The sequence below is a fragment of the Canis lupus genome, chromosome 19 (assembly GCF_003254725.2).
Source record: "Canis lupus dingo isolate Sandy chromosome 19, ASM325472v2, whole genome shotgun sequence".
Taxonomy (NCBI): domain Eukaryota; kingdom Metazoa; phylum Chordata; class Mammalia; order Carnivora; family Canidae; genus Canis; species Canis lupus.
The window spans coordinates 24166341-24179309 of NC_064261.1; the positions used below are offsets into that span (position 1 = coordinate 24166341).

The following is a 12969-nucleotide window of genomic DNA, read 5'->3' on the forward strand; positions in this document are numbered from 1 at the left end:
TTCTTGAGTGAAATTCATTTAGAGCAGGAACCAAAAAAAAAAAAAAAAAAAAAAAAAAACCCATCAATTTACTGAAAGCCATTTAGCTGAGAACTGATCTCTACACTGCAAACTCTGTGGCTGAATCTCAGTCTTCAATTTGCTCAGTTGATCAGCAGCATCTAATACAGCTGACCACTTCCTCTACCTTGAAATGCCATGAAATGGAAGCAGGACTTCCAGGTCTCTTCATTTCCCTCTCTCACTGACTGTTGACTTGTGTTGCCCCAGTTTCCTACCTTCCAGCCTCTGCACTGTGAAGCGTTCCCCAGACTTTTCCTTACCTACACCCATTCCCTAGGCAGCCTCCACCAGTACCATAGCTTCAGTACCACAGATATGTTGACAACTCCCAAACTTATATTTCTAGGTCCCTGAACTTCAGACTTCTATCCAACTGCCATCTTGACATTTTTTAAAAAAGATTTTATTTATTTACTCATGAGAGACACAGAGAAAGAGGCAGAGACACAGGCAGAGGGAGAAAAAAGCTCCCTATGGGGAGCCCAATGCAGGACTCGATCTCAGGACCCCAGGATCACACCCTGAGCCTAAGGCAGATGCTCAACCACTAAGTCACCCAGGTGGCCCCCGTCTTGACATTTTATCTGGAGGCAGAACCTGTAAGGAAGTGATAAAATTTTAATGAAGTCACAAGGGTGGGACCCTAATCTGGAAAGGCTGGTGTCCTTATGTGAAAAGGAAGAGACACCAGAGTTCTTGTGAGTAGTGTAATATACGGGGTCCGATTTCATTCTTCTGCATGTGGTTATCCAGTTTCTTCAAAACCATTTATTGGAGGGGTTATGCTTCCCTTATCCCTACAGTGAAGACACACAAGAAAGCAAGAAGTTGGTAATCTGCAATACAGGAAGAGAGCAGGACTTAGATCTGGGACTTCCATCCTCCAGAATTATAGGAGAATAAATTTCTATTGTTTGTCATACAGTCTGTGGCATTTTATTCTGGGACTTGGTAGACTAATGCAGCCACTCCAGTTCAGAATGTCCCAAACCACCCTTCAAACCTGTGCCTTCTTTAAGGTACATCATTTTTTCAGTTGCTGAAGCCAAAAATCTTAGTTATCCTTTACTCCTGTCTCTCACTTTCCAAACCCAGTCAGCAATTCCCACTCTATCTAAAAAATACATTCAGGCTGGAACCACTGTTCATCATCTTTATCCCTACCACCCTCATAAAGCCGGCCTTTCTCCACTAGAGAGTCGCCATCGCTGCCCTTGGCCTTGTAGAGGCTATCCTTGACACAGCAGCTACTGTGGGCTTTTTAATAGTGAATCAGATTTTCTCTGCTCAAAAGTCTCCAGCAGTTTTCTATTTTGTAATGAAGCCCAGAGTTTTGTGCATGGCCTACAAGGCTCTACATCAGTGGTTCTCAAACCTGGCCATCAGTATCGAGTGGAGGTCAAGGCTGTTGTGCCTCTAGAGTTTTGGGGTAGGGCTGGACACTTTGCTTTTGTGCCTCTCTCCTCAGTTTGAACGTTTCTGTTCCATGTTGATGCAACCAGGGGACCCCACTTTGAGAACCACCAACCTGCATGCTTGGTGCTGGGCGCTGGGTCTCGCCCCCTGCTCCTCGCAGCCACAAGCTCCCTCCGCTTCTTCCCATCGGACGCCCAGCCCGTGAGGTCCAGTCCTAGGCTCACACAGCTCCTCCCTGGGGATTTGCGGAGGACACTGGCTCCCTTTATCAGAACCTCTGCTTGAATCACGCCACCTGAGAGAGGCACTGCGGGGGCTCCCCGCCTGGACCGGCCCTGCCACTCTGGGCCGGCTTCGCTCCTCCTGGAGCTCCTCACGCTGCAACTGTTCATCGCCCCCATCTCTCTCAGAACTCGAGTTCCGGGAGGCCAGGGGCTCCACTTTGCTCAGTCCTACCCCAGCAGCTAAAGACAGCGCCTGCACGCTCATACTGATGATGCTCAACAGATATTTCAACGACCAGAGGAAAGAACGGGTGGGGGAGGGGCCCGAAGCCGAACACTCAGAAGGAACCTCAGCGGAGAGCTCGCTCGCGCCCGCCCGGACCCCGAGCCCGGAGGCGGGACTTCCTGCGCGCCTGCCGAAAGGGCTTCCGGTGCGCAGCGGAAGTGAGAGCCCTGAGAGCGGCCGCCGCCAAGACCCGGCGGCGCAGGCCGTGTGCCGCTACCGCTGCCATGGGCAAGAGAGACCGCGGTGAGACGTGGTGCGGGCGCCGTGGGGGCCGTCCCCGTCGGCCGGTGGCGTCGCGGCCCGGCTTCTCCGCGGCCGCCCACCCCGCCGCATCTCGCGGCCTGTGCACGCTGCCGCGACCGGCCGCGGGGCGGGGCGGGGCGATCCGGACCCCGGTCGCGCCGGGTGGGAGGCCTCGCGGCGGGAGGACGCCGCGGGAGGACGCCGCGGCACGCAGCGGGCCCCGGGCTAGCAGGGCGTGGCGTCGGCGGAATGTGGTTGCTGCCATGGTTTCTGTCGGGCTCACTTCTGTGTCCGTGTCTGCAGATAAGAAGAAGTCCAAGAAGCGGCACTACGAGGATGAAGAAGAAGATGAAGACGACGTCCCCGGGAACGAGTCCCAGGAGGCGGTGCCCTCGGCGGCCGGGAAGCAGGTGGATGAGTCCGGCACCAAAGTGGATGAGTACGGAGCCAAGGACTACAGGCTGCAGATGCCCCTGAAGGACGACCACGGCTCGAGGCCTCTCTGGGTGGTGAGCATGCCTCAGCGAGGGCAGGACTGAGAGGCTGTGGGCCCAAAACAAATGCGGCTACTGCTCCGCAGAGCTGCTTGGGAGAGAGTTTCTTGCATACTGTGTGGGGGGCCCGCGGTAGGAATGAGCAGGTGGGGCAGCACGTGCTGGCTGGACTTGGGCCCGTTCATCCCCAGCCATTCATTCCTCTTACTCCTCTTACTTCCACCTAGACCGCATGCGTGGAAATACTTTTTTATTCACCGGATAAATGCCGTTTATTATGTAATTTTTTAATTCCCCATTTAAAAAGTTAATAGAAACTTTGTATTTGCTAGGTACCACTTTTGCTCAACTTGAAGTAATTAACACTCTACATTCTTTTGAAACCTGGCCAGAAGGTACATTGAGGGTAGCCCATCTGGTGGGCTTTCCCTGCGAAGAAAACGAGGAAGCAGCTCCTGACTTTGGAAACCTGTTCTAGTCTCTGCATTTCTTGTTTCTGGTTAAAGTAACAGGTTTCACAGTTGGCTGAAGCAGTGCTTACACAAACATCCCTGGTGTTTAAGATCACTTCTGGGGCAGCTTGTCCTTTCTGAATAGTGCTCTGGGAAAGAGTCTAATAGTCTCTACAACTCATTAATTTCTTTGCCTCTTGTGTCCATTTGGTGTTTCTTAGGCTCCTGATGGCCACATCTTCTTGGAAGCCTTCTCTCCAGTTTACAAATATGCTCAAGACTTCCTGGTGGCGATTGCAGAACCAGTGTGCCGACCAACCCATGTGCATGAATACAAATTAACGGCCTACTCCCTGTATGCAGCTGTCAGTGTTGGGTTGCAAACTAGTGACATCACTGAGTACCTCAGGAAGCTCAGCAAGACGGGTGTCCCTGATGGAATTATTCAGTTTATTAAGGCAAGTGGGGGCTAAGGCCAGCTCTTTTGCCTTCCTTGTTAATGCAGTAATAGTGGGCACAGATGCTACACGTTGTCAGCCTATGGCAGGTGTGAAAATGCCATGTGGTCAGCACACCTAACTGATTACCCCAGCTGCTCCTCTTCTGGATCCAGCTTGGTATGCTTGCTGAGGCCACCCTTCCCATGAGCTGCTCCAATACAGTGGATACTAACACACTTGGGATACTAATTCAGCCCTTCTGGCCAGGACTATTTGGGAATGCAACCAAAAGTGGATGGTGTTTTGGACTGAATTGTGTCCCCTCCAAAATTCAGATGCTGAAGCTGTGACCCCTGACACAACTGTATTTGGAATGAGGACGTAATTAAGGTTAAATGAGGTCATAAGAGTGGGGCCCTGATCCAGTAGGATGAGCATCCTTTTAAGAAGAGTTAGCCAGAAAGCTCATGTGGTCTGTTTCTCTTTGTGCACAAGGAAGAGGTCATGTGAGCACAGTGGTGAAAGGGTAGCCAGGAAGAGAGCTTTAACTAGAAACTAATCACTGGCAACTTGATCACGGACTTCTAGAAATGTTTCTGTTGTTAAATCACCCAGTCTATGGTGTTCTGTATGGCAACTGAGTAGACTAATTATAACTGGTAGACTATCTCAGGCTGAATGCCTATATGGGATCAATGGCTAACAGTTTCTGTTTGGGAATGTGGAAAAGAACTTCCAAATGTTGAAGTGCATAAGGTTCCATATGAAGAGCAGTTGAACACGCTTGGGTTTGTCCTGAGAGATGGGCGAATGCCATTCAGAAGAGATAGACAGGGACTTTTGTTGCCCTTGGCTGATCTAAAGGGAGTTGGATTCAGACCCCCAAACCTAGAGTGGCAGGCAAGTGCCACAGGCATCCGGCACACTAATGTATCCAAACTCAGAGAAGCTGACAGGAGCCCTGGTGAGAATCTTCTCTTGTGCTGTGGGGAGGGTACCCAGGGAGAAGGGCTTGCACCTTGCTGGGAAGAACCCTGCATCAGCACACTAGCTGTGCTCAGTGTTGGCTGTGAGCTGCCTGCAGGAGTATAGATACAATGCAGTAGTCGATCCAGAAGGGAAGCAGCAGGGGCAGCCTGAGATCTGAGAGTTTTCTTTTCTTTTCTTTTCTTTTCTTTTCTTTTCTTTTCTTTTCTTTTCTTTTCTTTCTTTTCTTTTCTTTTTTCTTTCTTTTCTTTCTTTTCTTTCTTTTCTTTCTTCTTTCTTCTTTCTTCTTTTCTTTCTTTCTTTCTTCTTTTCTTTTTCTTTCTTTCTTTCTTTCTTCTTTCTTTCTTTCTTTCTTCTTTCTTTTCTTTTTCTTTTCTTTCTTCTTTCTTTCTTTCTTTCCTTCTTCCTTCCTTTCTTTCCTTCCTTTTTCTTCTTTTTCTTCTTTTTCTTCTTTTCTTTTCTTTTCTTTCTTTTTTCTTTCTTTCTTTTCTTTCCCCTTTCCTTTCCTTTCCTTTCCTTTCCTTCCTTTCTCCTTCTTTCTTTTTTTTTTTAAGAGTTTATTTATTCATGAGAGAGAGAGGCGCAGACATGGGCAGAGGGAGAAGCGGGCTCTCTGCAGGGAGCCCGATGCAGGACTTGATCCCTGAACCCCGGGATCATGCCCTGGGCCAAAGGCTGACACTCAGCCACTGAGCCACCCAAGCGTCTTGAGAGGTCAGTTTCTATGGCTACCACACAACTTCTGCTGCATTCCATCCTAAAGATTGTTGGGAACCAGGAAGATTTTAGCTGTATTCTCTTCTGTCAAGAAGCTTACATTCCAGTTAGGGAAATAGGAACATTGGTGGGGAGGCCAGGAGGCTTTGCATTTAATTTATGCAGCAGTTACTGAACACTTAACTCTGCCAGCTTCATGCTGGGAACTGTAGTAATGCTGGTGTACGTAGCATTTTGTAAATTAAGGCATGTGGGGCACATTGGTTAAGTGTCAGATGGTTAAGCAACTGCCTTCGGCTCAGGTCATGATCCCAGGGTCCTTGGATCAAGCACCACATCGGGCTCCCTGCTTCGTGGGGAGCCTGCTTCTCCCTCTTCCTCTGCCCGCTGCTTCTCCTGCTTGCCCTCTCTATGTCAAATAAAAATCTTAAAAAAAAAAAAAAAAAAAATCAAGGCATCATGCATCAGAAAGAGCCAGGCAAGAGCAAGGTTTTACTCTCAAAAGTAGAGATTAATAAGGAAAAGCTCAATTGAGGCAGACCTGCTCTCTTTAGGATTCACACTGGGCTTTCCTAAAGTAAAATGAACTCTTTGCTTCAGTAGTAAGTAGTAAGACCTGCCCAGTGATGAATGTATCCCAAGTGAGTGATGTATTGCTAATTGTGCCTGTTTGATGTTGCTCCTTTCAGTTGTGTACTGTCAGCTATGGAAAAGTCAAGCTGGTCCTGAAGCACAACAGGTAAAGGGTTCTGTGACAGCAACCCCCCCGACCCCCCCCCCCCACGCCCAGCACTTCCACCCTGTGCAGACTGGGTGGCAAGGAGCTAACTCTGTGGACCGTTTGTCTGCACTAGCACCCGCTCCCCTGAGTAAGAGGATAAAAAGAATAAGCAAAGCAAAGTGACCAAAACCAGGAATTCGTTCACTCACCACTGTGCTCCCCTCTAGCAGTAGAGCTGGGGCTCAGACCTGTCCTTATTTGACTTTAAAGCAGGGCTTTGCTCACACCCTCATTTTGTTATATCTTGGCCAGTAGCTCATAGCTCAGATTTGGCTAAGGGTGTGGGAGAGTCTAGAGTGGAGAGAGGCACAAAGCCACTATTTCCAGACCATCTGATCAGATGAGCAACAGAACCTTCTGGAAATGTATGCTGGTTAGTAGTCACCTCCTTCCTTCCCTCTTGCAGGTACTTTGTTGAAAGCTCCCACCCTGATGTCATCCAGCATCTTCTACAGGATCCAGTGATCCGGGAATGCCGCCTGCGGAACTCTGAGGGGGAGGCTACCGAGCTCATCACAGAGACCTTCATGAGCAAGTCTGCTGTATGTGGGCTCCTGGGTCACCCTTGGGGGTGGGAGCATTTGGAATGTCAGTTCTCTTAGGGGTGATTAGTTTAGCACTTGCAACCTTGGGACCCCATGATCTTCTTACAACTGCAGTTCCCCTTAACAACTTTGGCGCTTGCCTGGTAGCAGGAGGGTTCATACAGAGATCTAGGTCCTAACTTTCTATTACAGATTGCTAAGACTGCTGAAGGCAGTGGTGGGCCTTCTACTTCCCGGGTGACAGACCCACAGGGTAAATCTGACATCCCCACAGACCTGTTTGACTTTTATGAACAAATGGACAAGGATGAAGAAGAAGAGGAAGAGACCCAGACAGTATCTTTTGAAGTCAAGCAGGTTAGTGAAGGTACCCCTGCCTAAGCTGGCCCAGCCCTGCATGAACTCTGCAATCTGTGTGCAAGGAAGGGGTTCCCGTCTGTCCTGTATTGCTTTCTCCTTTTTGGTGTCTGTGGACTATAGCGTCGTTCATCCTAATGGATTTAGATCTGCGTGTCCTGTTCCTTAGGCTGGTGGGGCAGTCTGCACGAGTTCCTAGGAAAATGTAGGAAGTGGCCTCTTGGATTTATGTACATTTGATTTTTATTTATTTATTTTAAAAATATTTATTTATTTATTTATTTATTTATTTATTTATTTATTTATTTATTATTTATTTATTCATGAGAGACAGAGAGAGGCAGAGACGTAGAAAGACGGAAAAGCAGGCTCCTCACAAGGAGCCCAATGTGGGACTCGATCCCCTGACCTGGGATCACTCCCTGAGCCTAAGGTAGATGCTTAGTTGCTGAGCTACCCAGGCGTCCAAGATTATGTACAGTTTATAAGCATCCTTTGGACCTAAGATCATAAAACCTCTTTCATGCTCACTCCTTAGGAAATGATTGAGGAACTCCAGAAACGTTGCATCCACTTGGAGTATCCTCTGTTGGCAGAATATGACTTCCGGAATGATTCTGTTAACCCCGATATCAACATTGACCTGAAACCCACAGCTGTCCTTAGACCTTACCAGGAGAAGAGCTTGCGGAAGATGTTTGGGAACGGACGTGCCCGTTCAGGGGTCATTGTCCTTCCTTGTGGTAAGTGACACCCGAATGAAGAAGGTGGTCAGGCTCTTTAACTCGATGTGCCAGCTTCCCCTCACTCTCTTTTGTGTGCTTTTCTCCAAATCATACCTGGCCAGGGAACAGCCAAGGTCAGATGACTCCCTGATTCAGAACTTAAATATTTGAGTGCCTGCTGTGTGCAGGACTCTGACCTCAGCAGTGAAGATACATCAGTGGGTAGAACAACCCTTCTGACATCATGGAGTGCGCTTTTGTGGTGGAGACAGGTGGTCAATCAACTAAGCGATGTGTCAGATCTTGGGCCCTGGAGAAGAGGGCAGGTTTTGGGGTTAGATGGTGATGTGGGGAAGGTGCTATTTTGCATCCTGGGGTTAGGGTTTCAATCTTTGCAGCCTTGTGAGTTGTGTATATATGGAGACTTCCTAGCATAGAAACTATGTTCCTGGATGTATGTCCAAAAAAAGGGCAGTACAGCCCCCTTGGCACCTGTCTGATACTATTTGTCCTAAGTCATGTCCGGTCCTGGCCGGAGTTCTTGGCCAGAGGTCATAACAGATTCACCTGGGGGCCCTACAGGTTCCTTTTTGTTTTTTTTTTTTAATCACCCGGGTGATTTTGATGCACATGCCCTGTAAAGGAGGAATTGCTGTTTTTATTTTTTATTTTTATTTTTTTTAAGATTTTATTTATTCATGAGATACAGAGACACAGGCTCCATGCAGACTCCAGGGACTCCAGGATCACTCCCTGGGCCCAAGTCAGGCGCCAAACTGCTGAAATATTTTATTTATTTATTCATGAGAGACACACACACACAGGCAGAGGGAGAAGCAGGCTCCATGCAGGGAGCCCAATGCGGGAATTGATCCCAGGACTCCAGGATCACGCCCTGGGCTGAAGGTGGCGCTAAGCCACTGAGCCACCTGGGCTGCCCGAATTGCTGTTTTTAAAGGAAGAGCTTGACTTTTATCTTGATATTCAAACGGTGGATGATAGTAAACTTGGCAGCCCTGGAATGTTGCTTCTGTGCCAGTAGTGTCTGCTTTTCCTGTATTCCTGAGTTCTTAGTCCAGCATGCCATGCAACCATCGAGGCTGCCTTGTACTGAGTCCTCCTCTGTGTGGCCCATCTGCCCCAGCAGTGCCACCTCCCCATGGCTTGGGCAGGTTATCCTCAGCTTTTGTTCAAAATGGCAACAATAGGAATGTCTCTTATGTCAGGTTTGTTTTGAGATTTCAGCATTTGAACAGAATTCATGAAAAAATGATACAGTAGGGCCCAGTGCTTGTCTCTCTTGATTCTCATGTTTGTGCATGAGCTGGGCAGGACTCCTTTTTACAAAAAGGGAAAACAGAGGCTCTGGAGCAATAGGTGCCCCTCAACATCAGTCGTGAGGATCAAGGAGTTTTCCCAGATTTGTGTGTGGATGAAGCCAGTCTGTCTGTATCCATTGCAACCTGGCCTTGGACATCATTGCCATTTGGTTTCACATAGGTGCTGGGAAGTCCCTGGTTGGCGTGACAGCTGCATGCACTGTGAGAAAGCGCTGTCTGGTGCTGGGCAACTCTGCTGTGTCTGTGGAACAGTGGAAAGCCCAGTTCAAAATGTGGTCCACCATCGACGACAGCCAGATCTGCCGTTTCACCTCTGATGCCAAGGACAAGCCCATAGGCTGCTCCATTGCCATTAGCACCTACTCCATGCTGGGCCACACCACCAAAAGGTCCTGGGAAGCTGAGCGTGTCATGGAGTGGCTCAAAACTCAGGAGTGGGGCCTCATGATCCTGGATGAAGTACACACCATACCAGGTGAGCAGGCGGAGAGCTGAGCCGCCCACTCCTCGCAGAGACAGAAAATGATTTCCCCTTGTTGGGTTGAGGGAAGGCCTGCTGTGTAGTACATTGGTCTTGCTAGAAAGGCTTGGTGGGTAGATTTTTTAAATAAGAGGTGGGGGTGAGGGTGAGGGTAGGTTAGGTGGTGGATAGGTGTATCCCTTCACAGCTTCCTTAATTATGGGTCTGGAGTAGTCATTCAGAAAATGGTATTTCCCTCCTTCGTCCATGTTTACTGTTGCAGCTCAGCTTCCCCTTAACCCACTGGTTTGTGATGCTATGAAAACTGGGCCAGGAGCACTGAAATCCTTGCTATAGTGGTGTTTGTTTTATTTGAAACCCAAAGTATTTCTTCTTAATGTATTATAAGAATCCTACTTCTCCAGGTGTTTCAAGTAGTCTTTTATTTTTTTAAAGAATAGCTATAGTGATAAACTATCTGCTAATAAAATCCACCCATTGTAAATGTACAATTCAAGATTTTTAGTTAATTTCTGGACTTCTGCAGCTATCACCATGACCCAGTTTTACTTTTTTTTTTTTTAAAGATTTTTATTTATTTATTCATGAGAGATACAGAGAGAGAGAGAGAGAAGCAGAGACACAGGCAGAGGCAGAAGCAGGCTCCATGAAGGGAGCCCGATGTGGGACTCAATCCCAGGACTCCAGGATCATGCCCTGGGCCAAAGGCAGGTGCTAAACCGCTGAGCCACCCAGGGATCCCCATGACCCAGTTTTAGAACCTCTCCCTCACTCCTTTACAGTAAGTGCTTTGATCCCTAACCCCAGGGACCATTGAAGTACTTTTTGTCTCTCTAGATTTGTTTTTTCTGGAAATATCTTATTAACAGAATCATATATTGTATATGTGCCTGCTTTACTTTGCATGATGATGTGTCCATATTATAATGTGTATTGATAGTGTCTTCCCTTTTATTGCTGAGTAGTATTCCAGGCAAATCTTTTTTGATAAAACAAATGAAGGGGGAGCCCTAACAAATTAAGAAGTGTAAATTAGAGATTTCTCTGAATGAAATGGAATCAGAGGCATTTTCACATAGAATATTCGAGATATGGCCAAAGTGGTGCTCAAATCTATTCTTTTCAGTGTAATGAGAGTCCCTCCAGCATTCCTGGATGTCTAGAGAGAACTAGAGAAATTCACAGCAAGCCAGGTGGGAATCAGGGGTCTTTTAGGTTGAAGGAATGGTATTTGTCCTGAGGTAGGAGGGTACTTGCCATGGTCTGACAGCAGGAAAGTGGCCATGTGGTGGGAGGGCGGACATAGGAGAGAGCGAGAGAGCAGTCACAGCCAAGGTTAGCGAGGAGCAGGAAGGGTAAAATGGGGGCCAGATGCCATAGGACCTCAGAGGTCACTGGAGAGGCTTTGGCCTGTACTGGGAGCCAGAGGGAAGCCATTTGAGGGATTTGAACAGAGAATGACATGTTCTGATCATGGCTATAAAAATACCACCCTGGCTGCTGTGCAGAGAATAGACTGAAGGAGGCAAGGGTAGAAGCAGCTGGATGGGTCCCAACAGGAGTAAGAATAAAGGTCATCTACTTCTGGATGTGTTGTGAGGGTGAAGCTGATAGGCTGGATGTGGGCTCTGAGAAAGAGAAATCGGGGATGACTGTAAGGTTTTTAGCTTGAGTAATTGGAAGGATGGAGTGGCTATCAATTGAGATGTTGAAAGCCATAGAAGGAGCAGGTTTGAAGAGTACTAATCAGGAGTAAGCTTTAGATACTTACATTTGATTGCCAGTTAGACATTCTGGCAGTGACAAAGATGTTAGAAAATGGGCAAAAGACAAGAATAGACATTTTACCAAAGAGAATGTATGTACAGATGCCAAGAAGCATTTGAAGAGATGTTTCACATCATTAGTCTTGAGGGAAATGCAAATTAATATCATGAGATGAGATGCCACTATACACCCATCACAGAGGCTACAATGAAAAATACTGACAATAATGAGTACTGATGAGAGGACAGAGCAGCTGGCATACACCACCAGAGGAATTGCAAAATGATCAGTCACTGTGGAAAAGTTGGGCAGTTTCTTAGAAAATTGCCATATGACTCAGCAGGCCCACCCCTGGGCATCCATCCTAGAGGATGAACACTCAGGTTCACGCAGAAAGTTGTTCCTGAATGTTTATAGCAGCTCTAGTCAGAGTCTTCAAAACCTGGGAACAACCAAAATGCCCAGCAGTGGGTGACCGGATAGATAAACTGGTACGTCCCTCCCCTGGAACGCTACTCAGCCATGAAACGGAACACATGGTTGCTGCGCACAACACCTTACATAAACTTCCAGAGATATGTGCTGAGTGAAATCAGCCCATCCTGGAAGGTTACAGAGTGTATGGTACCTTTAAAAACTGTAGTGATGGAGAGCAGATCAGCGTGTGCCAGGGGTTGAGGAGGGGGTGACTGTAAAGGGAGAGCATGAGGGAGTGTTTTGGGGTAATGAATGCATTGGTCCATATTCTGGTTATGGTGGTGGTGACACAAATCTATACATGTGTTAAAATTTATAGAACCAATCCCACCTACCCACCCACCCCACCCCACCCCACTCCCCAGCAAAAGTCAGTTTTACTGTGTTTGATTTTAAAAACTTAAAAAAAAAAAAAAAATAAGGAGCAGGGGGTAATATTGGGTCTGATTGTATTGGAAATTGGTGACCTAGAGAATCACATCCTGTGAATGAGTTTGGGATTGCGGCTTAGTTGGAGGCTGTGTTTGAAACTTGGGAAAACTTGAGGCTTTCTGCTTGAGTGTGTATTTAGTTTATGCTGATGTCCCTCTGTAGCCTCGGTCCTGGGGCCCACAGGGCAGCAGCCAGGCCTGGGCTTGGTTGTGTGGCAATGAGGAAGCAGACAGGTACCCCCACAGAATTTCATGCTTGCCCTGGGTGTCTGTATGTGTCTCTTTCTTCCCTGGTTCACTGAGCCACTTTGTCTCTGACTGGGTAGGAGAGTAAAACCAAACAGCTGTTAAAGAATTCGGAGTTCAGTCTCATGAGCCCTTTGGCCTGGCCATGCCCACTAGGCCAGAAAGCCAGTGCTAAAGAAGGGAATTCTAATAAATCACAGTACGTTTCTTGCTTGTTAAATATCTCCCATGTTGAATTAGATAGAATGATAAACCTTTGAGACCTATCGCAAAAGGTAAAAAGATTGCTGTGTTGTTTCATACATCTTCCAAAAAGACTCCTGTTGGGTCACTATATCAGTAAGGAATTTGCAACTGCAGGACTTGCATATAGAGTGCTTAGTGCATGCAAGACACTGCCGATTTCATTATTTCAGCAAGTATTCATTAAGAATCCACTAAGTATCAGATGCTGTGCTTGGACTGGAGATAAAGTGGGAGGGACAAAGAATCCCTCA

The 12969-nt window shown here is 47.4% G+C and overlaps 1 protein-coding gene across 5 annotated transcripts in view; it reads left to right on the forward strand.

The window, feature by feature from the left end:
* The first annotated feature begins 2106 nt into the window (after positions 1-2106).
* Positions 2107-12969, forward strand: part of ERCC3 (ERCC excision repair 3, TFIIH core complex helicase subunit) — a 56919-nt gene continuing 46056 nt past the window's right edge. For all 5 annotated transcript variants that reach the window (XR_007403980.1, XR_007403981.1, XR_007403982.1 and 2 more), the window contains exons 1-8: positions 2107-2232; positions 2536-2741; positions 3400-3636; positions 6012-6061; positions 6510-6645; positions 6841-7005; positions 7544-7748; positions 9231-9545. Coding sequence is in view for 1 of the 5 variants with exons in the window: in XM_025435970.3 (XP_025291755.1) it covers positions 2214-2232; positions 2536-2741; positions 3400-3636; positions 6012-6061; positions 6510-6645; positions 6841-7005; positions 7544-7748; positions 9231-9545 (1333 nt within the window). In the remaining 4 variants the exon portion in view is untranslated. The remainder of the gene's footprint in view (positions 2233-2535; positions 2742-3399; positions 3637-6011; positions 6062-6509; positions 6646-6840; positions 7006-7543; positions 7749-9230; positions 9546-12969) is intronic.